The sequence below is a fragment of the Barbatula barbatula genome (genome assembly GCF_947034865.1).
Source record: "Barbatula barbatula genome assembly, chromosome: 2".
Lineage (NCBI taxonomy): Eukaryota > Metazoa > Chordata > Actinopteri > Cypriniformes > Nemacheilidae > Barbatula > Barbatula barbatula.
In genome coordinates, this window is record NC_136767.1 from 27,939,598 (window position 1) to 27,965,336 (window position 25,739).

Genomic DNA, 25,739 nt, shown 5'->3' on the forward strand with positions numbered 1-25,739 from the left:
AGACGTACGTTCTGTTGAGGTGTCAGCAAGGCTAGTTTGTTTTTTGATGGAAACATCTGTGCAGGCAAGACTCATTGAAAGCTTCACGCAGATATGCAAAACAAAGGGATTTTTATGTAAAAAAAAACATGTAGACCAAAGAGCAACGTGGTGCCCAGATCAACTGCATTGTTAAGCAGGCTGGGAAGTGCTCATTCTGGGAAGGTGGAGTACAAAAGTCGCTCTTCTACAGCATCACTGAGAAGAACCCGCCGCATTTATTTTTAAATGTTGGACCAATTTTTTGTCTCTCTCTCATTCTCGCTCTCGCTCAGCCCCTCTCCACCCCGCCTTACACACTGGCATCATCCACCCGACTCTTCATTATGAGAAAGGGAAAGAGACAACAACTCCTTTTCTCTGTTCTGTAGGACCACACAGCTGCACTCATTCATTCCCTCGCTTTCCTGGACCAACTCCATCCATCCGGTTTCTTTCAGAGGAATGGTGCGTCACAAGAGGCCAGATGAGACATGTGCCGGAGTGAAATGTAAGCACCGCTACCCCCAGAGCCAGCGACTCAGAAACACATGGTATCAGCGTCGGCCGGCGGGTACTGAAGTCCATGTGGCAGATGCATGGAGAGGGCTCGACATAATTTTACTGTATGTTACTGTGCTCACATTCATATTCATTAACGTCAATGAAACTGACAAATGTACTGTATATAAAACTTAATGGTTCTGCATGCATTGTGCAAACTACCTTAAGAAAAATGGCATATCTTCAGGAAACAGCCACACGAATACACGGTCAATCATTTTGAAACAAAGCAGCAATGAACACAATCTTTTGAAGAGTTATTTGTCCTACACGTCGACTGTAATTGTAAAAAAGTACTTTATACATCACTGACAAAAACAGATAATTTGAGAAATGCGTTTTATGTTGTTTGGTTATCAACGCTCTTCAAAATATCTTCTTTTGTGTTCTGTCAAAGAAAGAAAGTCAAACAGGTTTGGAATGACTTGACGGTGAATAAATGAAAGAATTTTCATTTTTGGGTCAATCGTCCCTACCAAATCAAACACAGACAAACCCTTATACCGTATAAGTGAATCTCTAGGAAATATGAACACCACACTGTAGGAAAAATAATAGAGACAGAGACCTAAGAAAAAAACTAAACCGATATAATTGACTTTACTCGTGCTTTTCAAGGACCCAACCTGTCACCCAACCTGCCCACGCAAGCATCTACAAAATGAAATTTAAATCTGCACCAAATACAGTTTGATAGGAGGCACAAAATCTGACGTCACCAAAAAAGATCCGGTAACACAGCCATGAAAGTTAATATTTCAGTATTATTTTAAGTTTTTTGGAATTTGTATGCTTGTATGCCTGTGTTCAGGTAAAACGATCATTATCGTTTCTTTCTGTAGACCACAAACAAGATTTCTCCCAAATTTCAAATAAAAATTGTGTTTCCCTTTGCACTTCTTTAAGGAAAATTAAAACTGTAGAAACGGATAAAAATAACAGACAAAATTGCCCTGTCATTTTTCAGACCACAAATACTGACAAGAAAACAAGTTCATATCCACTTTAAAGCAACACAACCGTAATATTTGTCCATGCGCTTAGACATTTCTTAACAGACACCACAATCCATTCCAAAGTGCTGATTAAATGAACATTTTAAATGGTCTCATATAGTGAAATATACAGCTGCAAAAGATTTGTCGTCTTCTTCTGCCCTCTGTCACCTGAATACACCTGCGTCCCAAAAACCCACATTTTGGGCATCGCTGCTTCGGAGCATCTTAAAGTTGATGCAATTTAAACTAAATGACCAGAAAGGCTCTCCACTCTTTTCTTGAACTAGAATATCTTTACTTTAAAGCATAGGACAGTCTTGGAAGGTGATGCACGATTTACAGTAAGTGCAATATTTCTGAACTCACTTTTAAAACTGGGTAACAAGTAATAACAGACTACCGACTCAACAGTCTCTCAAAGCCACGTGTGAAGCCATTTAGACCATGCTTTACCTTGTCACTCTCAGAGTAAGGGTTGTTTAGCACTGTAGGCATGTTGTCCTTTCTCCAGAGGTCATCAAACACTCTGTCATTATCCGACGCCAGCTGGGCGTTCTGTCCGTTTCCCAAATCAAGGTCTCTGAAAGTCACAAACACTTTCGCTCGTCAGCCAAAAGGAAACAAATGCATGCATACCCACTCCAAACACATTCCTTGTTTTTATTGTGAAACAAACTAACCATGGAATGACATCTTTCCTCTTCAATTCAATATTGCATTTCGATAAAATTATACATATTGACTTGTATGTAATGTGGAATGCTCTTGCTGTAAAAGACCTGTTATCAAAGTCTGGGGAAATGTTAACAAAAAGTAATTTCCTTCATTTCTATTCATGTTCTATATTATAATGAGCTCCATATTGATCATTTCAACATCGAAATACTGTAGCTCGAAAATTGTTCAGATACTCCTAAAATATAAACCATATATCAGATATATAGATGCAATGAAATGTTACGTAAACACCTTTTCGAGCTGATATTGCAATGTATGATGGGATCGATAGTAACGCCTATAGCACAACTGTGAGAAGAGGGAGCGAACCGTGATTGGCTAAACAAAGACGTCGGTTAAGGACACTCAGCTGTCTAGGAAGCACAAGGTTCGGAGATAATCTGTTTGGTTTTAAAAACCCTGTTAGGTTAACTTGTATTCATTTATTTTGGTTGCTAAAGGACGTCTTAGTGCATAAGATAACTACTGCCTTAGATTTATGAGAACAATCCTGGTGCACTTGTAAGTAAATGGCTGTGTGTCTTCTCTGGGTCATAACAAAAAAATTTAGGTTAGAATGAGTCGGACCATGTGAAATCTCGGCTGTTTGTGATCTCAAAATGACAATAATATGCATGTCTATCTTTAGCTGTACTATATTTAATGTTGCTAGAAGCTTCCTCCACTGCCTGTTTGAACTTCCGGATCACTAAAGCGTGATATGAACATTCAATGCAAGAGTAATCTCAGAGCCAGAACTGAATAAATACACAAAGTAACAGACGCAAAAACTCACACCGAGAATTTGGTTTAGGAAATCCATGTCATTCCTTAAAACATTCAAATATCTCGAAACAAGGCTTTTCAGAAATCAAAATTTCTGATGAATTAATGCGAGAGGTTCAATGGTGAAGTCAAGCGGGCAATTTGTCACACACGTTTTGTATTAGTGCTTTATTTTATACCTGTATAACCCGTTTCTGTTAAACTTCTCATTAGCAATATTCTCTGGAGTAAAAGTAGTGTGACAACAAGCCCCAGCCTTCCGCTATATTTTTAAAACATCCATTTTCATTAATTGGAGCATAATTTATCGTATTTTATTCACGATATGGTTTCTGCACCTACGGTTAACAATAAAATATTGTGACGATTATGCAAACACAAAACATCGCCGTTGTCCTACCAAAACCTTGGGTGTCAATAGACTCTGGTTTTCAGGAATTGGAAAAAAACATTGTCTTTTTTTAAATCAATAAACCGGGTCGTCATAATCGAATTGCCAATATTGGAGATATGAGGTTCCAGAAGCAGCAGCAATATATTAAAAGGGCAAAGAATTCAGACCTCAATTTGAATCCAAACTTTTGTTATACAAGAGGGAATCGTATTCAGGCGAAATAACAACTGTTATTGAAACCAGGCTCAGCGGTTCTGAAATGCTCCCACCTATAGGTGGCCTCCACCGTACAAATAAGCACGCTTTGTTAGAAATCGTTGTATGCCCTAATCGTTGATGCCCTAATAGGGTTAGTATTACCTGGGGACCTCTAGTAATTTGTTATAATTGTCTGTAATTTGTAAAGTAAAAATTCTCCCACAAATGACCGAGGACCTGTGATAATACCAGTCCTGTGCAAATCAGCATCTCTGTGATTTGGAGGGCTCATATATCATTTTTCAAGGTTTTATCCACAGTTTGCAAATAATAGAGGCTGTGTTGAAGTGTTTTGTCATATCCGTATCTGCAAACACTGTAGTTTTTGCCGGGAGTCTCCCTTTTGTTTATTTATCGTGGAAAGTCTCGTAACATTTGAGACCCGGGATCGCGGTGATCTTCTGTACGGTTCGTGATCACGAGTCTCAAATGCTGATAGTGACGGTCATATATCATTAAACACCATGCAACTATAGGCTATACAAACTTAACGTGAAGCCTTACCCTCACATCCAGGAATTAAGTCTGTTACGTGTCTAACCAAATTCCCAGAAGGCTCAAACTTAAGTTTTATCCAATCTTCTACTATCCAATCATAGTCTTCAATTCAGCCCGCCAAAAACAGAGCATTTCTCCAGCTGGCCTCTCAACCAGGGTAGAAAATAGCCTATTACTTATCGATTTCAAATGTAAAAACCAAGTAGACCTCAGACAACAGTATAGAATAAAAACGGCCAGTAAATAACATATATTAATTGAACGTATGTAAAGTGTAATAGATATTCTGTCGCTTTATACTTCATTTCAGCATAAGGAATATTAATCATTTTACCCATTATCGTGCAGCACTTACCACAGGAATTAATTTGAAAAAAGATGAATTCTGCAAACGGTGAATTTATGCATTTCGCATTCTATCCAGACAGACGTACAGTGCACTGAAGGTGAACACAGTTATCAGTTTTTGACCTGGGATTGAACCCATGACCTTGTTGTTGCTTGCAACTACAGCAACACCTGTTTCTTTATTATTTCCAAAATGTCAAGCGGACCTAAAAAATATTCATATGAAATAGGTAATAGATGAATAAATGAAATAAAAATAGCTGTATTCATACGGTCTAAAGTTATTTGGTTGAGCAAAATTTATCTTGATTTTTTTTTCTTGTTTTACAATACATCTTCAATCAAGACACATATTTACTTCACAATGAAAGTAACCGAAGAAATGTCTTGCTTTCTTAAGCAAGTTTAGGCTTGAGACAAGAAAATAAAATATCTGCCAATGAGGTGAGAACTTGAATTGAGCACTATATAAAAATGTAAATATGAATCAAAGTTAATTTCTGGAATTTTGAACTTCATTGTTTCAGCTTTTTTCCATTAGAAAACAAGACTCAATATCGTGGCCGTTGAAATCACTTGATATAATGATATCACTTGGTCATTGTGTGGCTTGAATAAAATGTAAATACAGAATTTCGCAGTGTATTGTCTTTAATGTATCCGTTGCAAAATAAAATGTTGCACCCAGAACATTGCAAAATGTGTCTAGAATTTCTGTCTACTAAAGCGCTTACATTAAACCAGACAATCAGATTACAGACTTGTGTAATATTCATCAATGGTCAACGTTGGTGTGCATCCCTCGTCACTCACCTCTCCACCTGCACCTCCGCATCCTTCCTCTCTACGACACTGTGACCGTCTCCATTGATGTCTTTTTTGCTGTTCTTGATGAGTTTCAGCACTGGCTCGATCTCCTTCAGCAGGTCGTTGTTGTCTTCCACCCCGTTGAGGAAAAGAGTGGAATGGCCTCCCTCTCTGATCAGAGAGTCCTGGGCCAGCAGTGGAATGAGCGGTTTGCTCTCCTTTTCTGATGACAGGTTCTCGATAGCCCTGAGCTCTTTGGTCATGTTGGGCGTGCATCGTTCGCAGGGCCTGCATGGAGCGGGGTTGACCGGCCTGGTGACTCGAACCGTCCTGGGTTTCCCGTCTGTGCTGAGCGTGGTCTCCAGGTGAGTGGTGAAGCCCTCCGGTCCTCGGAGTATCAGAACGGCGTGAGTTTCTGACGACACTTTCTTCAGGGTTTCCAGCGCCAGCTCGTAGCTCATGTCCACCAAAGGCTTGTTGTTGACGGCCAGGATGATGTCACCGACTTGGACCAGGCCGCATTCCTCAGCGGCTCCGCCCCGAATGAGGTCAGAGATTATTATGGGCGGCTTGCACACTCGCTGTTTGACCAGGAAGCCCAGCCCGCCGATCTTTCTTTTGAAGAGACGAACAGAGATGATGTTGGGCTGCAGCTGACACACGTTGGGCTCAGATTCCTGCATTGTGCCGTACCGTGCGTCAGCACCGATCTGTAATTGAGTTGAATGTGACGAAGAAAAATTGATATCAAAGGCAGGCAAAGACATGTTGCCTGCATCTCAAAGCCCAGACAATTCAATACAGGTTTGAGAAATCCTCTCTCTCTCAATCCAATAATGGCATTCTTTGACATTTAAGGAAATATTCAGACAACAATTTCGGACAAGAACCAGTCTGACATGAAACTCGGATTTAAGCTAAATGTCGTCTTCCCAATAATCACTGCCATCACAATATTGTTTTTAACAAATAATTTCAATGATTAAGCGGTGACTCATATCACAGTGTACGAGTTGTAGACTTCGAGTCATTCCTTCCTCTCCGTTGACAGGCCAATAACATTTCCTCTGTGTGCATTATCTTGCTTAATCTTAACAAAATGTTCGTCTAAACCGACGCTTGCAATTTACAGCCCTCCTGCATCTCGCCTTTCTTGGCAGCACAAAATGCATACGGCCTCGTTTGAACAATAATGGTCAAATTCGGTAAGAAAGCGGTGTTACCATTTCAGCTCTGGAGTCCTGGAGAGAAGCAATACAACTGCTGGGGCCTTTTAACAATAAAATTCAACAAGGGGGCACGAGCAACAACTTGCAAAGCACGTTCAAAGAGTGATCTGGTAACTGTGTGTGCAGTCTTCTCAATCATTCAATTTCAAGAACTGAACAAATCTATTCATGCGTAAAAAAACACCAAAATTATATTTCTCAATCAGAAAATCATACACTGTTTGATGAATATGAATATAGCCTATAAACTAGCCAAGTTTATATTTTGTTGTTTAATGCAACAGGACTAAGTTGCAGCAGTTATTTATTAACTTTTCGGGGTTAATTCTCAGAAAACGCTCTTAAGACAACTATATTGTTTCTTTTTGTAAACTTTATATACTGTTTAGATATACATACATACATACATATATATATACACATACATACATACATATATATATATATGAGCAAGCCGATCAATAATAACAGTCAATGAATATCTAAAAGGTAAAGATACCTAATATGACTCATTGATAACATTCTTACAATTATAATTCATAATCAATACCAAAAAATGAAGGTTTAATTGTCCAGATCCAGTTGCTTCTCGATCACGTCATACAATCGTAAATAAAAAACACGACAAAATTCATAAGAAGAATGAGATGAACAGAATCTCATGTGCAGAAGAAAAAGCAACTGATATTTAACTTTAACACAAACCATTAGAAAAAACTTCTATGCATTTAAAAATCAGCCCAAATCTAAAAATCCCTACATTTGTAATTTTGGACATTTCGCGATGCTTTTCATAATACAAGAAAGTGCCACAACCATGCGTAAAACTACCTTACGCGTGTTCCTAACATACAAACTGGCACCTCTCGAAATCAACCGACATCTGCGTATCCACATGCTTTAAGTGCTAAATATAGGATTGTCGATGAAAAACGTCCACTACCTATCCAGGTAATCACAGTCATGCGATGCGCAACAGCATCCACGCATTATCCTCAGTGCGCGTCAGCACACCAGTTGCTCCCGCGATGAAGACTTGCACGCGTTATTCTTGGCTTCATTAACTCCAGAAAATACATTTTATAAAATGATGTTTTATTAACAAAGTTCGGAATGAGCACGTGAACAGCTGGACCAATCAGACAATTAACCCGGCTGGCTTTCCATGACCAATCTCACCAATCGTCCTTTTAGCTCGGGAGAAAACCCCTACAAATAGACAAGACGCCTTCACTCGTCCTCTCAACATATTCGCAGCATCTCTCCTCCACCGCAACTCCTCACCATCAGCCCGTCATTACCACAGTACGGGGGAACGACTCGGGTCCGGGTACGTACCGAGCCCGGGTCTCTTTCCCCGGACAAGGGGTGGACTCTCCGAGTTCGGAGAAACTACCAAGCTCGGAGCCCTCTCCCCGGGACAGCACCACAAATACCCTTATTATCCATACTTATCTGCAAAGCGAACTCGTGCATGTGTGCGCATTTCAAAGAAACGTGCAGTCAATTCATAAAAAGCACTTTTGCAACTTACCTTTCCACTTTCGAAAGCTATAAAATCAGCAGTTATCCCCTTGGCAATACTCCGGAGGCAGACTCAGAGTTTTCTCGTGAAGTCCCACTCAGAAGATGCGTGGCATGTCCGCGTGAGTCGCTTTATAAACGCGCGGCGCTTGAGAAAGTGCTCTGCGCTCCGATGCGCGAGCATTTATTCCGCGCGCCCTCGCGACGCACTGCCTCCCTCGATGGGTGGGTTTTACAAACACTGTGCACGGGTGTCTGTCAGAGAGTGAGACATATTTGAAGAAAAATATGTGCGCATCTTCTGTACATGCGTCTGCGCATGCATGCATCAATCGCCTTTAACGAAGGTTAAGTATGCTTTCACCAGTTATCGCCGTTTTATAGTTTTATTTGTAACTGCAGTAACGACAGTTTTAGGTCTGACCACAATAGTTTACACATTATTTGTAGTAAAATGATGTCAATACAAATGGCACCTTGCCAAAAAAATCATGGTTAGCCTACTTACTATAATTTAACCATAACAAAACCCTGGTTAGTTTTCCTACTACGGGCAAGGCAGGACAATCCCACAATCCCAAAACGTCCTCAATGTGTCATTAAGCAAGTGTACATAATACAAGTAAGTGAAGCATCAATCAAGTTGTTAATTGATTTAATATTGCATCTCTCACTTTGGCCAACAAGAATATTTGATCAAAAGTGTGGATTTATTGGCTGTTAAAAAAACAAAAAGGGTTTGGCATACACTACATTAAAATATTATTTACAGGTATTGTTTAAGATTAGAAAGCATCCGTCTGGTGAAACTTGTGACATTAAAAGTTCCAGCAAACAAAATACAAAAGGTTCCACTATATTGTGCATTGCTTTGTTTTAGGTGTTGTTGACAACTTTTGCTTCTAAAGCATCTCTTATAACAACCACAACCACATGAACAACATGCTGTTTTTTAATAAAAGTCTGAACCTTGGTCGTGATTTATTTCTGCTTTTTATTGGGCATGATCATCATCCGGTTTAAAGCAACACGAGGGATAGTTAACAATAACCAAATTGTCATTTCTGGCTGAACTGTCACTTCGAGCGTGTGCCCTTTACCCTTAAATACGCTTTCTTATATGCAATATAAACACAATCACTAAAGATGGGAATGTGCACGAGACTGTCAATCTGTGACGTGAACAAATGCGAACACACACACACACACACACACACACACACAGTTTGTCCACCATGGTCGAGCCATTATGTCAGTCACTTCCGACTTGAGTGCCATCTGCCCCCCTAATGAAACACACACACTCTCTCTCGCTCCCTCACTCAGCAACAAAGCCCTTAAACGCATGTCTCTCATTGAAAGTTGCCAAAACTCAAGATGTTAGAGAAAATTACAAATGTTTCTATTGATGCATTTCTTTTTATAGCCATCTTTTCAGTTTGCGGGGGATTGTGAGTAGTGTTACAATGCAACACATTGCCATGTATCCTGTTTGCATAAAGCTGAAATAAATACATTAAGAACATGCACACATCCTATATTCCCAATTTCTTCTCAATTTGTATCGTATTTAAGATAATGTGATTAAGATGATACTCTCACAAACTGATATTTTAATTGGTCAGGTATGACAAAAACAATTATTTCTGTATGCATTTTTCCACTGGTTGCCATGGAAACTTTTTCCATTGTTGCTGATGTCGGCCTTTCCCATACAGAGCCAATCTTCAGCGCAGCAGATTCCTAGTTTGTAAAACAAACATTGTTTTCTGTTTTCTTTGATTGTGACTGGCAAGCAAATCTGAAAAAAAGACACATCCGGTGCAGTATCCAAAACAGTTTCTTCCCTTTCAATGTCCAAGTACACAAATCATTTCTATCAATCTGACTAAAGGCATGTTGAAAGGTTTCTAGATGTGGATTCCATCATTTCACGAGTCTGACATGATACCCAACATATTATTGGCAAATCTGAATGACGTCAGCTAGATTTGCGTGAGGTCAGCTGGAACTGGATAACGGTGTGTTTCAGATAGGTGTGACAGATGCTACTTGTAATAATAGTCTCGATGGCATGTGAGGCATGAGAGTGAGTTTCTGTGCAGGACCTGGACCGCTCAAGTCAGAAAATATTACTCTTTTTCTAAAGCAATTCTTCTGCATCGGTTCACTGGAGGGCAACAGTAGCTGTGTATATGATGCATTACAGTTGATCTGCTCTTGGATGAAATCTTTAACAAACTCGTGGACCACTATTGTCACGACTGTTTTGCTATTATTTAGTTCTGAAGCATTTCATGTTTATATCACAATTGTATATTTAGATAATACACCACACCTGACTGACCACATATTTACACAGAGATGCATCATGGGTCTTTGAAAGTAACGATTATTTTCCAACCAGACAAATACCCACATCCCCTAAAAAATTATAAAAATATTTTCCAGCAATGAATAACACGGATGTTAACCCCCAACAGTGTAGAAATGAATCAGAGAGGTCATTGTATAGTTCATCAGGTGTTATTCCTCAACACACAGCGGTGGTCGAGTAAAATAATGAACATTTCCTGAAATAGCGTGTACTACAAACAATTTATATTATATAATAATGCATAATTACATTAGACTAACCCCCCCCCCCCAAATTACAGAGTGTGTCATGCAAAAATGGTTGTGTTACATATAGACAAACCTAAAATTTGATATAAATGAAGCCATATTTGCATATTTGACCCAACCACAGGTTAAAACAACCCAGCATTTGTTTAAAGGGTGTGGGTTTGATCTCCAGCATAACACATACTGCACTCATAAAATGCATGCATTAAATGCACTGCAATCTGCTTTAGGGAAAGTGTCAACCAATGAAAGCACATAAGATACACCAAAAGAAAACGCCCTTAACTGGGATTCATAAGCTAACTTTGATCCTGCACCACAGTGCTTTTAGGGCAACCCGTCCAACGCTTTAACTCAAGCAGTCCGTCTGAAGCAAGTGACATCTCAGGAATGCATTAACTCATATCTATAGTGACCAGCAGAACAGCCTGCAGGACTTTAGGGTATGAACTGACATTCTACATATTTCGTGCAATTTGTGAAAAGAACAGACTCATAAAGAGATTCCTTCACAAATCGGATTCAACACGGACGATCTATAAATAAAACTAAATAAAAGAGATAGAAACACATTTGGAGATCTATAAGATTTAGTTAAATATCTCTGGTATTGTGTCATTGGGGGTTACCGAAAGGTCCAGCTGAAAGGTCAAATTACCTTGAACTGTCCTCACAGCGTCCTTGAACAAAACATTCATCATCATTCATCTTCAGGGCGATGCAAGTAAGAATTACAGGTGTCAGTTGACCAGATATGTATGGTTGACCCATTACAGGTAGAAGAAACAGGATCATCTTAAATGATAATGTTCAAGGGTTGTAGAGTAACGATGCAACATATAGGCCCACGGTAAACAAAACGCACGCAACAAAATGCTGCTTAGACATCTGGTTTCTCTACGTGCAGAATAAATAGTCACATTAAATTTGCTTTCAAGCAGACTGCTTTGGAACAACACATTTTAAATGGCATTGAATTAAACTAAGAATAAGGGTAGGCTACATTCAACTGAGTTTACCTAAAAGTAGTGAACAGGAGCTTTTATTTGTTATCAGCGCTCTTTTTTTATCATCAATATGGTATATATTAATATCAATATGCAGAGGGTCGGAGCTCTTCATCATCATTTCAGTACGACATGTGGCCTTTCTGTTTGAAGGGTCTCGTGCTTCTGCCCCCACTGCACCTACAGATAATGGTCATCTATCCCAGCTCAAAAGGGCAAACCTGGCATTTGCTGTAATACACGCTTTGGAAAAGAAACGATTCTCGTCTTGGGCTTTAAAAATAGGGTTCGTTTAGATAAACTGGACACATTGAACATGTCGGATTTATGTTAAATCTATGAGGAATTCAATGAAACTGGTGGCAAAGCGTTCGTAATGTGTGAACACAGACCATCCTAAACATTTTCAGTAAAACACACATTATCATTAACATGTTTAGGAAATGTTTCTTTTGACCTTGTAAATCTTCTGATCTGAAGTGCATGCTTTATATATCAAATTAGTCAAAAGTGATGACTACATTTGTAAATTTAGCCTTTATGTTAAGTTTTTGTCCAAAAAATGGCCAGCAGTCCAGGACTATAGAAAGTGCAATTATAGCTTTGTGTTTAAGCGTGTGTTTTACAAGGATTGTGTGGGATTATTATGAAACCTGTGAGATTAAAGGGATTTACTACATGGCACGTTCCAGAGTCCAGACTGACTGTACATTTATATGGTAAACTTGATGATGCTGTGATGATGCGACTCTGGTCTCTTAAGGTCCTCTCAGGTTGGCTCTCCATTGCATCACTTTAAGCATCAGAGTGTTATGAGAGCATAAAGTACAAGTTAATCGTAACATTCAGAATTTGACGTTCACTTGCTCAGAGTGACAAAAAGCATAAAATTAAAATGTTGGCAGGGCGAGTTTTCTATTTTAAACCCAAGTGAGGTGCATATATATGCAACCTGATGTCAAATTCAAGTTTTTTATATTACAAAATAGCATTTGGATGCTGAAGTCACTTAAAATGCCATTGCATTAAATAAATATCTGATTGACTTTTTGTGAAATGCCGAATGTCAAGAATCAGAACTCAAATACGTATTCTCGGTGTATAAAGAGTATTTAATAAAACCAAGCTGCGTACTTGCTTCCTGCATCTGGTCATTTTCAAGGGAATACTAATTTCAATATCATCTCATTTCAATATCAGAACAAGGGCGGAAACATCGGAGATTAATAATACCTTAAGGCAAGTTATGACGCACACCCCTCCCTTAAAAAGCAACTTTTTAACCTCTTTCATCTTTTCTCTTTTATCAAAAATAACTCCTTACAGACTTCATGTGATGTATATGAACATCAAAAAGTGTCAGAATAACTTTTAAAAAGCTTGAAAAGTTTCTTGCTTTTACCAGGCCACTGATGTGACTACAGACCATCATTTAAAACAGTTGTACTCATATTTGTCAAAACTACTTTTTTGGGTGTTAAATATTTCAGATATTGAAGTGGAAACACGTGGAGCAAAGTGATCTTATGCACAAAACAGTTTGAACATAAATAACTTGAACACATTAAATGGTTCTTATTTGAAAGTGCACAAACATGATTTTTATAAATAATCTTTATTTTTGAGGCAAAAGTAGAATCTGACCCAAAGCAGCACAAAGAAACAAAAAGATTCTGTAACAAGGCCCGCGGTGCTTCAGAACTGACATTCAATGACATCGGCTGTTATAAATACCGTCTGTTTACAAAAGTAGAAAAACACAATATCACTGCATAAAATCTACACAGATATTATTTCTTGTTTTGTTCATTCTTGTTTCACCTAGAGAAAAATCCCTTAGGAGGATAAACGTGTACACGTGTTTGATTGTTTAGACTTTGAGATTAATAGTTTTATGCATGACATGCGATAACATTTTTTTTGCAATTCTGTAAAGTTCTGTTATTTTATATGTGTGGGTATTTTTGTATTTTATTTTATTCTTTAGACATTTCATCTACAAAAGTGTGTTGCATGTATCAGATAAAGAATATCACACCTTGATTTTATAGCCATTGCAAAAACGCATGTATTAAACACAAAAATGTAAAGAATTGAATCAATATAGATTCAGGAGTCTTCTTTAAATGCACATTTATTAGACAATATCTTAGTATATAGTGAAATAGTGAAATTTTGTTTATAGCCCGGTATGTAACAATGAACAGTTTGCAATGATGTTGGATTATGAGTGGTTTCGCATCATGCTTTCTACAGAACTGAGAATTCTGGGATATATTTGAGGGACTCTTTAGCAACAACATTCATCTTTACAAGGAAATGTGACTTTGTTAACAGGCCACAGACTTCAGGTAAACCTCTCATAATATTTCACCGCAAAATATGAAACATTTTATGTTTTCTCTACAGAGAGAACCCTGTGGAGAAATTCTACGGCTTTATTGACATAACGTTTATGCAGGAAAATAAAAAACCAAGTTTCTCCAAACATAAATTTGAAGAGAAGCCCATAAATCTCATCGGAGTTTGATATTCTAAACATCTTCAAAATGTGTGGTATGCCTTTCAAACAGAGCATCAGATTAGAAGACTGTTAATGAATTCTCTTGCTCAAAGGCTTGTTTGGTCTAATTATCCGGAATGTGAATTATTTTGTAATTATCAAAGAAGAAAATCATTCGACTACATTAAAAACAACATAGAAACAAGCCTCACAGCGGCCTCGTGTTGAAAAATGATCAATGGCGTGTTAGTTAAGCATTTGTAGAATTAGGAAATTAGCCAATGTTTATGGAGGAGATACATTTTTTTATGAAACGGTGTGATTGTAAACACATTACGTCATGAGTAATGAGATTGGGGGCATGTTGATGATAGGGGGGCGGGTTCAGGTTATTGTCTGTGATGTGCTTTCATTTACTGCTACACAACTCAATCACACAGCCTTCCTGCGCTCAAAATGCTGATGAAGAACAAACACGCATGCCAAAGAAAGAGAAAGAAACAATCAAAATATCATTTTAGCATAACGTCTATGATTTGTGACTTTATTATTCACCCAGTCTCACAGCACTTCGTGGCATAGACACGAAATTTTGAATCTATTCGTTCGTGTTCATAGGCACAAATATCCCAATTTTTTCGTGTCAATGAACACAATCTTTTTTTAATGCCACTCAGCACGACTTTCAATGCACAGACTGCGTGTGTATTTACATTTATATTGTATATTTATAGCCTGATATCAATAGAAGTCTTACATATTTTAGGATGTGGCTGACCAACACCTAACTTCACACCAAACCCTAAAATCACAGCCCTCAAGTTTCGCGAAGTGGCAAGACAATGATAAATGGCTCCCCTAACCCCGCCCCTAAACCTTATGTCACAGGGGAAGTTTACATTTAGTCATTTAGCAGACGATTTTATCCAAAAGAATTCAGGGAGCAATAAGCAATAGGAACGTCAAATCGTAAAAAATCGTACCAATGAGATCGTAGGAAATAGGAATTTACACAAATGAGCCACCTTGTAAAATAGACATGAATTCTCATCATGTTGCGCTGATATATTAATACATACAGTATGAAAGATAATGTATGTCAAAATTCAATCGATTGAAAGTCGTGCTTGGGTGACACGAAAAAAGGAGAACATTTGCGTCAGTAAACATGAATGAATAAATTACAGTTCTCCCGCGAGAGAGTTGTATTATTAAACACCCTTTACAGGTTTTTGAATGTGTATCTAACCAATAAAAAGTGTTAAAATATGCTTTTCAACTTTGACAATCATTTAATAATAAGTTATTTTCAGACCTCTTAAAAACAGACATCAGTATATCAAAAATGTTTGCAATGACATAACAGATCATTAGCTTGTGTCCATTTAAACACTTCATAATGTCATGAAACCCTATGGCTGTCCAAAATACCGGTTTTGACAATAACTGTAAACTAATAACCATGATTATTGATATGTAGGTATTTATATTACATCATGTGCTTTTGTATGTGTTAAGATGACAATATTGTAAATAATTTAGCTTGGTTGATATACTTTTGCACCCGTATAACATTTTGTTTTATTAGTCGTCACAATGGTTACAAACTTTCTCTCTCTCTCTCTCTCTCTCTCTCTCTCTCTCTCTCTGCCTCCCTAAACTAATATTTGAGGTGTTATTCATCGTCCAAAAAGGAGAAAACACAAAAAACTAAATGTAATAGAGATTCTGTTTTCAAGTTATACCGAAAAAGAGAAATGAAAGAGAGAAAGAGAATGCACGATACATACACATTTTCCCTGAAATCTGAAAAAAACATTGTCTGTCCAGCAGCAGAAAATATCAATGAGATCATTGTTCTGTCCTGAGCACAGTTTTATAATGAAATCATCATACCTCCACGTCTCTGAATGATTTGACTGTATACCCACCGTTGCGTTTGTGTGCGTGTTTGAGTTTTACATTGCAAGAGATTCATTTGGGTATTGAAGTAATGCACTAAAGGAAAAGAATAATGAAAGATTAAATGGAAAACAGAAATTAATATGAAGTGTGTCATTTCACTAAATGGGAAAATAAGTAGATTTGTTACATTCCCAGAAGAAATGAGTGATGACTTGAGTCAAAATGTGACATGCTCGGTGTTTTAAATGAAGCAGAGCAATGTTTAGAAAGAGAAACTTGTGAATTATGACTCTGCACATCAAACTGCAAAAAAGGAAAATAATGTTTTAATATTGAAAATAAATATATTTTATTTTTAACATACATCGTAAATGTCATGGAACGGCTGTGATGTTTTACTTTTGTGAAATAGAAATGTGCATTTTTTGGTTAACAATATACAATATACATCCTCCATATGTAAAAATAACATCAACATCAGTCTGTAAAGACAAACAATTCCGCCATTTTCCCCAAAGCCGAAGATTTTCTGTCATGTGACTAATGATGTAAGGACCTTCAGGGTTGGATTGTTTGTTGTCCAAAAGGAGGATAATGGGAGATACAGCGAGGCCGAAGAACAGGAACCCGTCACTGTCACAGCCTATAAAAAGAAAAACAGATAATGTTGAAGAAGCATGAGGGATTATGACTCTATCCATCGCTTTTGAACAGAAAGAAAAATCCCAGATGAGATGACAGTATTATCTCAAACATTTCTTCTAGACATCAATGAGATATATTGAGTGTCATGCGTCTCAGATATCTTTCTTGAGAAAGTCATTAATGTCTCCATTAGGGTCTCACACAAGATCTCAACAACGCCTCAAACCGAGCTCAGATTTTTCAAGTCTGCAAAAGTCAATATTATTAAAGAACTCATCAGATTTACACAAATCCAGAAGATTTTACCTCTACAATCTACATTTATTTTACACCTCCTACTCTTCATGTGTTGCATATACTTACACAGAACGTTTTGTCTGAACCATCGGCTCATTGTTAGTAGATCACTGACCTGCCACACGATACCAAATGACCACTATTTCATCACTCAACTCCGACCCTTTCTCTCTCTTTCTCTGCTTTGTCGGCCCGAGTTCGTGACTAATCAGCGTTAGCTTAGTGAAGCGTGTGGGCGTCTTCTGCGAGGTTAGAGAAACCTGTGCTCTTGTGCGCATATGACTTTTAAACTAGACATCTGAAGCATGAAATTGGTCCGAAAGTCCTCCCACGTCGAAGAGGCATATATTGATACAGTACCTGTGACCCTTTAGATGGAAGAGAAAATGCTCACTTTCAGTACGAAAGAACCGAAGAGTTACGTAGAGCTGCTTCAGAGCCTCGCAAATGGGTGTGGGAGAAACGAGGTTGGAAAATTTGGTTTACCTCCAGAGGTCTGGTTTGTGTTCTCCGATTCATTTAAGAAAGACGAATTCATTTCGCATGAAAGAAAATCATTTGTGGGGTTAAAATGTAGGAAAGATTTGAAACTGTTTAACAAAAGGTCAAATTCAACACGTCAGACACTGGATAAAAACCACGAAATGATTCTCTGTCAAATCATAATGGGACCAATACATTTTAACATTGTAAAAAATAATTCAGTTCACACTGAACAATGTATCCATACTTTTCATTGTTAAACGAATTGTATTCGTAATCTCTATATTATGATCTCTATTATATCACTATGTTTTTGGTAACACGTTACAATAAGGTGCTATTTGTTAACTATTAGCTAATTCGTTAGCTAACATAAATTAAGAATGTACCATACTTCTATGGCACTTATTGTTATTAATTCATGTTAATTTCAGCATTTACTTATACACTATCAAAATCCAATGTTGTCACGGATAACGTCTCGGTTACGTATGTAACCTCTGTGCCCTGATGGAGGGAACGAGACGTTGTGTCGAACCGACAGATGGGGTTCGCCCCTGAGAACCTATCATCTTCTGACTATTTTGAAAAGGCCAATGAAATTGGCGAATGTAATTTGCATGCCGGGCTCCGCCCCCGGATATCCGGGTATAAAAGGGGAGCCGGCGTGCTCATTCATTCACCTTTTGTGCTGAGGAGCCTGAGAGCATCTCAGGATCGCTGCAGCGGACGGCTAATGTTGTGGCATGAGGGACACAACGTCTCGTTCCCTCCATCAGGGAACAGAGGGTACATACGTAACCGAGACGTTCCCTTTCTGTCGGTCTCTCGACGTTGTGTCGAACCGACAGATGGGGTTCCTATTGAAAACGGCACAGCACTAAGCCGCGTCACAATCTCTAGCGAAGCGACGTTGACCGGCCTGGGCGAGCCACACGTGAGCGCTATCGCGAAATTTTTAACCTTCCAGTGGGCAGGCAGGGGCTCCCAGAGCTTTTGGCAAAGATGAGTAGCCCCTGCCCTCGGCCACCACAGACGGAGGCCTTGTTCTCTAAACGAGAAGCCGTCCGGTACCGTAGGGCTACTGGGTAAGCGCTGTTCCCTCAATGTGGACGTGCGCTACGGAGACCACTTCCCACCATAGGGGGGAATACAGTGGAGACACCAACATGGTCTCACCAAATAGGGGAGAACTCATCGGAGGTATGTGCGGAATGTCGCAAGGTGGATGTCCACCTGGGGGAGGTCATGGGTTGCCACGCGGGGAACCATCTCATGACGACATCTCAGACGGAACCACCCTAGTGGGGGGTTACTACGTGTGGGGCACTAGGTCTGGTTAGAGCTATATGTAATAACTCAGCTTAATACCCGGCCATAGGCGGCAGGGCTGCTCCGCCGAGCCCGCCGCCCTGAGTGCTTATTGATGGATGGACGGACTGCCTATTCTTCACCCTTGGGGAAAGAAGGGAGGCAGCCCATAGCGCACTGATCCACCTAAGAAGGGGAATGGCGCTATGCGCAGGCGTACGCCCTACGACTGCTGGTCTCACCTGTTGGCAAGACTCGAGCTGCCGACTCCCCACGGAGGTTGCAAGCCTCTGCGAGGTATAGAGTAGCCCAACCCGCAACTCTACAGATGTCTGCCAGAGAGGCGCACTGAGCCGATGCCCACGAGGAGGCCACACCCCGAGCGGAGTGTACCGTCACTCAAATGGGCACGGGCTAGGATCGGCACGCCGTAGTGACGGCGTGTGCGATCCAGCGCGACAACTCTCCTCGGAGACAGCACTCCCGTTGCTGAACTCCATAACAGACAAGAGCTGCTCAGGGCCTTGAAGCCCTCCGTGTGGTTCGAGTAGAGGTGCAATGCGCTTACTGGACACCCCACGTACAGGTTGGGTCTTTCTCCCGGTGTGGGAGCGCCTGCAAGTTCACCACCTAGTTCCCAAAGGGGGGCGGCGGAACTTTGGGCACGTAAGTCGGCCGGGGTCTCAGGATCACGTGAGAGTCACCGGGCCTGAATTTTTGCAATCGGTGGACACGGAATGCTTGCAGGTGCCTCACCCTCTGGATGGACTCGAGCCCCAGCAGGAGAGCCAACCCCCCTCGCAGAACGAGGAAGGGGGCTCTCCGCAGGGCCCGAAAAAAGGGGACCCAAAGGTCCACCTTAAGGTCCCAAGAGGGTACGGGGCGCGGACGAGGCCTTAGCCCCTCGCGCCCTAGAGGAACCTAATAATCAGGTCATGCCGCCCCAGAGGCTCACCAGCAACTGGTACGTGATAACCGCGACAGCGGGTACCCACGCTTCAATGTGGAAGGGGAGATTACTCCCCAGCCTCTCCTGCAATAGGACAACACGTTCCTGAGCGAGCAATTCCGCGGGTCTTCTCCTCGAGAAGAGCACCAGGACGAGAAGGGGCGCCACTTAAAGGCATCCAGCCTTGTGGGCATGGCCCTTGCCTGAGTGATAGTCTCCACCACTGTGGGGGGTAGATCATCCAGGAACTCCTCGTCCCATCCAGGAGCCAGACCCAAAGATCCGGCTCGAATGCCACAACGTGCCCATCCCCTGCGAGTAGGCCCTTCGCCAGGGGATTTGGCCAGGGGGAGTTGTCGTCAGGAGTATTAGCTCCGAGGACCAAGTGTAGTTGGGCCCGTAGGCGCAACTAGCAGCACTTGATACTCCCTTCCCAGACCTTGCAAAGGCTGCTGGAGCAGTCCTTGACAGCGCCACCAATCAGCCGACCTTGCGAGAGGGGAGTCGGGAAAGTGGCCTTTCTCGACATCGCCCACCTGTGCAAGATTGAGTCAGAGGCGTCTTTCCGGGCCACTGATGTGGACATCGTCCGACCCAGCCTGCGCTGCCACCGTGGTCCCCGGAGGGCCAGTCGGCGGCGGCACTACTTGGGTCGATCTTACCCCGTGGGGCTCTCTTTAGAGCCCTGGCCTGCAGGATGGCCATGGCGTAAGAGTGGTGGCAGCTTGGCCCACGGCACTGCCAGCCTCAACACCAGAGATGTCGAGACCTTACATGCCCTGGACGGTGAGTCTAGGTCAAGCTCCCCAGGTGGCCGTTGTCTGCGGATGCTCGCCACCACTGACGGCAGGGCCGTAGCCGCTGCGGTCACAGAACGGGAAGCTAACGAGGTGTTGGCAGGATCTTACAGAACACAGCCACCGTGACGCAACGTCTGAATAGCCATCCGCCCGCAGTGACGCAACGTCTGAATAGCCATCCGCGCGCAGTGCGGGCAGGACGAATCCATGAGGCTGCCACAGTGGTCGGACCCCCGAACACCTGCGGCAACCACCGTGTCCGTCCCCGTCCTCGATGAGTGTACTGCACCCAAAGAGATCAGCGGGAAATGCCACGCTGAGGAAATTGCTCTTTTAGAAAAATACCTCTGGAACTGCCAGGACGCACAGGGGAATCTCCGCTGCACCGCGTCGTAGAATTCGGCAATTCGAAGAATGTCATCAGATGCGAAGGCTCCGAAGAACAAAAGGTGAATGAATGAGCACGCCGGCTCCCCTTTTATACCCGGATATCCGGGGGCGGAGCCCGGCATGCAAATTTCATTCGCCAATTTCATTGGCCTTTTCAAAATAGTCAGAAGATGATAGGTTCTCAGGGGCGAACCCAATCTGTCGGTTCGACACAACGTCGAGAGACCGACAGAAAGGGAACATTAGTTAATGCACCATGAACTAACATGAATAACCGCATTGACATGAACTAGCATTAACAATAAATGCTGAAAAACTAAATCATACATTGTTAGCTAATGTTAGCCAATGCATTTACTAATGGTAACTATTAACACCTTATTGTAAAGTTTTACCTTATTGTTTTGTCGCAATGCAGTGGCGTAGCATCCGGGTATGAGTATGCAGGTGCACACGAGCCCGGGGGATTGGAGGCCCGCATCCAAGTTTTAGTCATGGTCCTAAAATACTGCAGAAAATTAGATGGCTGATCCCAGATCTGGTCCGTGGGCAAATGTGAGAGGGTTCTTCTTCCCCAGAAAGAAATGTAGAGTTTTTTTTAAACGACACCCCTATCCCAGCAGCTTCAGTGGTAGAAGACGTGTGACAAGCAGGCCTAGTTCTGGATGCCTTTTGCCGAAATACATTCTCACGATCATACAGGCATTTATTTTCAGGATTGCTTTTGACAGAAGCCTAGTTTAAGGTCTGTTGCGCAATGTAAGTAGCTAAATAATTCAGGTTTGCCAACGGTTTTATCATAGACATGTAGGGGCCGTTCACATGTTGCTTGTAAAAACACATGCCAAACGCTGGCTACATCGCTTTTTCCCTCATTCTGGCTTGGTTATGAAGCACATACAAACACACGGGGAAAACATTTAAGGCAATGTGTGTGTTTAATCTACTGAATATAAACCAACTGAAATCAACATCTTATCAATTAATTGAAGTAGGCCTAGCCTTAGACACGTATTCAAGAAATGTATTAAAAACATATTGTAGTATTAAAAACGTCCATAATAATTCCATAATATTAAGTGGTCAGGATCATGTCTGATCCCACACTCATAAAAGTGATTTGTTGTCTTAATAACCATATTATATTAGGTTAAGTAGCTTCTACTTAGATAAACACATTTTGTCCGTGCAACACAAACATTTAAATTACTAGAAAAGCTCAAACGTATTCGTAAAGTGAGTTTTGCAAACTACAGTTAAAATTAAGTAAACCTAACCTAACACTTCCACTGCAATGAACTAAATATTATCAGTAAAAATGGTGTGAGGAATACCCATAAGCCTTTGCGCGTGAAAAGTTTGATTATTCATGCTTTTTTTTTAAATAATATTTATATAGATGTTATTAAGAAGTATAACGAAATTTAAGATTTATTTAGTATTATTGATGTTGTTCTGTAGTGAATAATGGTTTTCTGTGAAGTTACCATTCAAGTGATTCGTGTTTGCTATTTCTTACCACAATAATAAAGAAATGCAGTATGTTGTGTGCTTCTGTGGAAAATCACACATGAAATCAGTCATCAATTGTTTGTTATAATAATATACTTCGCTATGCTTTATGAACATCAAGGAAAATGAATGGAATATTTCAGTACAGCGAGCATATAAGATGACTGAACTTGTGCTACATCATTTTTTTAAGTAAAAATGCAATAAATAACAGAAATACAAAATCACAGAAGAAATTAGGATATGGTAAAAAAAACTGGCCCGCATCCCATTTATACTTTTAGAATCTGGCCCTCGAGGAAAGACCCCTGCTATCTTAATAATGCTGTTCACTTTCCATAATCAACATGGATGAAAATTAAACTTAATATTATTCTTTAATATTTCAACATAAATATGAAACTAAATAGGTTACGCTTTCTTCAACCTTCTTAAACGACGAAGACGCTGGTGCCTTCTGATGTTTTTTTCTCTTATGACAGCGAAAATGACTTCCGTATATAGTCCATATATATTAGTGCAAGACATCATTATAAACTATAAATGGTCTACTTTTATTTTTTGTGTACACAATGAAAACAAAACCTTGCACGCTTAACTGTGTCTGTCTCTGCGAGAATCTTTCTGGAGTACGTATCAAAGATGGACAGTCAGAAACATCTCCATCTGTTAAGAAATACGGTGGTCTGTGTTAAATACGTCCGGCGATCTATCGCTGGAATGTGTTGTTTTTGAAAGTGCTTGTTGCCACTGTTATCAGTCTTCACACAGATGACAAAAACACGACACTATGTAGCCAATCGTGTTCTTGCTAACCTGACTTTCGCCAATCAATTTGATACCTTAGAATCCGGTCAAAGGTCGAAGTTGTAATGGTTAAATTATTTTAGATTTTATTCATTTTACAATAAAGTTATTCACTACATCTAATGTAAAATATAAACGTGTGTGTGTTTTCCAGGTATGAAAAAATCACTGCATTTAATTATAATCTCCTTTTTAATGTGTTCTCTATCCCTCCCTCCATCCCTTCCTCTCTCTCTCTCTCTCTCTCTCTCTCTCTATCTCTCCCTCCATGCCTTTCTCTCCCTGTCTCTCTCTCTCTCTCTCTCTCTCTCTCTCTCCTCTCTCTCTCTCTCTCTCTCTATCTCTCCCTCCCTCCCTCTCTCTCTCTCTCTCTCTGGCTCTCTCTATCTCTCTCTCTCTCTCTCTCTCTCTATCTCTCCCTTCCTCCCTCTCTCTTTCTCTCTCTCTCTCTCTCTGGCTCTCTCTATCTCTCTCTCTCTCTCTCTCTCTCTATCTCTCCCTTCCTCCCTCTCTCTCTCTCTCTCTCTCTCTCTCTCTCTCTCTCTCTCTCTCTCTCTCTCTCTCTCTCTCTCTCTCTCTATCTCTATCTCCCTCCCTCCCTCCCTCCCTCCCTCCCTCCCTCCCTCTCTTTCCCCACTTTAGAGGTAGGGTAGGGGTCCGAGTCCCACCTATCCCCAATAGCCAAAAACAAAATGGTAATAAACTTAAGGTCCACTGTCTGTCTTGGTTGCTGGCGCCGAATCTCCAGTTTTCTTTTCATTCCATGTCACAAACCTCTGACGTAAAATCATTCTTGCTTTTTATTTGCAATCTGATGTTGTTTTAAGTACGGCTTACATTAAAATGGTTAATAATAAAGTAATTAATAAAAAAAGACAAGATGTCCACCCATTTGTCGCGCCCCACTTGTCATGTCTCTATTCCCCACCAATGGGGAATTCCCCACACTTTGAGAAACACTGGATTAAGATAAGGCTTTATACATGAAACAATATTATTGATGTCATAACTAATACAAATTGTATTTTAATAGTTCTTAGAATAGTAGTTAAAGGTAGTATTGCGCATTTTATTAAGACAGTAGTGCATTCAGAATTGAATTTCTTTTTTTTAACCAACTCATTCATCACTACAGCATAGAGCATTTAGAGATTTGACATGTGCAGTCATAGACCTGCATACATTCAAACACATGCAAGTGAACATGGAGCTGTGTTTTTCCTGAAAACAAAACACAGTCAAATATTTACAAGCATTACAATTGGGTTAGAAATATAAACGTGCTTGTGTTCTTTTTAATCCAGAAAAATCCCAGCTCCCTAAATTACGTGTCTTTGTTCATAGATATCTACTCAACTGTGATTACAACACTAGAGCGCTAGCATCAATCCCATAATGCACCTCAACAGCATGACGCTCGACTTATGCGGTCGACATCTCGTCACTTACCAGGATGAAGAATAAAATGCAGAACGGGCTCCATCAGTTCTTCTCTCTTATATTATTTTGTAAAATAAAGAGTTTTTTAAAATAAAAATGAAACGTGTTGCGTGAATAAAATACTAATTTACGTAGTTCTATAAAGTTTGTGCGACTGTAGTCTGTGTAGTCAAGTCACGGATAAATGTTTATTTTTATGTAGTATTACACTATTACAAAAAGTTTGGAAAATACTGTGTTACAACACCAAAAGTGTTTTTAAAGATCACGACCAACCAGTGGCGGATTTGGGAATGGGCGACATGGGCAGCATCTCTCAGGGGGCGGCACGGGGCACCCACGAAAATAAATACACGCGTAATATGCTCCGCTAATTTTCAGAAGCTTCGGCAGGCGTCTGTGTAAATGCCTCACACTAGTATAGCAGGAATGCAACGGCGAACTGCACGATAGGCTGTATGGGTGAAGTGGAATGGAGTCACATCCCTGCTAAAGCATTCTGTTATCACTCCGCTAGAGTGATATTCGTATTCTGCTCCGGGGTTTCCATCATCTGTGTTCACTCCAGATGATGGATAGTCTCATCGACAGGTAGACAGCTAGTGCTTGATCTGATAAAAGTAGTATTTGGGTAGTTTGCTTTAAGTATTTGTAGTGGAGTGGCAGTATTATTGGAAACCTGCTTAAATGATTGAAATCGATCTCGGTGGTCTAAATTATCACCAAATTCGCTTTTCTTAGCCTTCACAAAGTTATATTGAGCAGAAAACCCCACAAAAAGGTGGAATTGAATATACAAGGCAGGCTGCTAACTTTAAAACAATCACATGACAACGATGTAGTCCTACACCGGACTACGGAGCGCACGAAGGGACAAACATCTCACGCTTTTTATCTGCGTTTTGACGTAAACTTTGGATATGT

The 25,739-nt window shown here is 40.4% G+C and overlaps 1 protein-coding gene across 2 annotated transcripts in view; it reads right to left on the reverse strand.

The window, feature by feature from the left end:
• The window catches only part of nos1 (nitric oxide synthase 1 (neuronal)), a 42,599-nt gene extending 34,252 nt beyond the window's left edge, over positions 1-8,347 (reverse strand). Inside the window, exons 1-3 of one of the 2 annotated variants that reach the window (XM_079451343.1) lie at positions 8,152-8,347; positions 5,395-6,098; positions 2,034-2,160 (exon numbers count right to left, since the gene is read on the reverse strand). In XM_079451343.1, coding sequence (XP_079307469.1) covers positions 2,034-2,160; positions 5,395-6,071 — 804 coding nt within the window. In that variant the 5' untranslated portion in view covers positions 6,072-6,098; positions 8,152-8,347. Of the gene's footprint in view, positions 1-2,033; positions 2,161-5,394; positions 6,099-7,560; positions 7,686-8,151 lie in introns of those variants that run through there. The other variant, XM_079451342.1, reaches the window with a different exon arrangement.
• Positions 8,348-25,739: the final 17,392 nt, after the last annotated feature.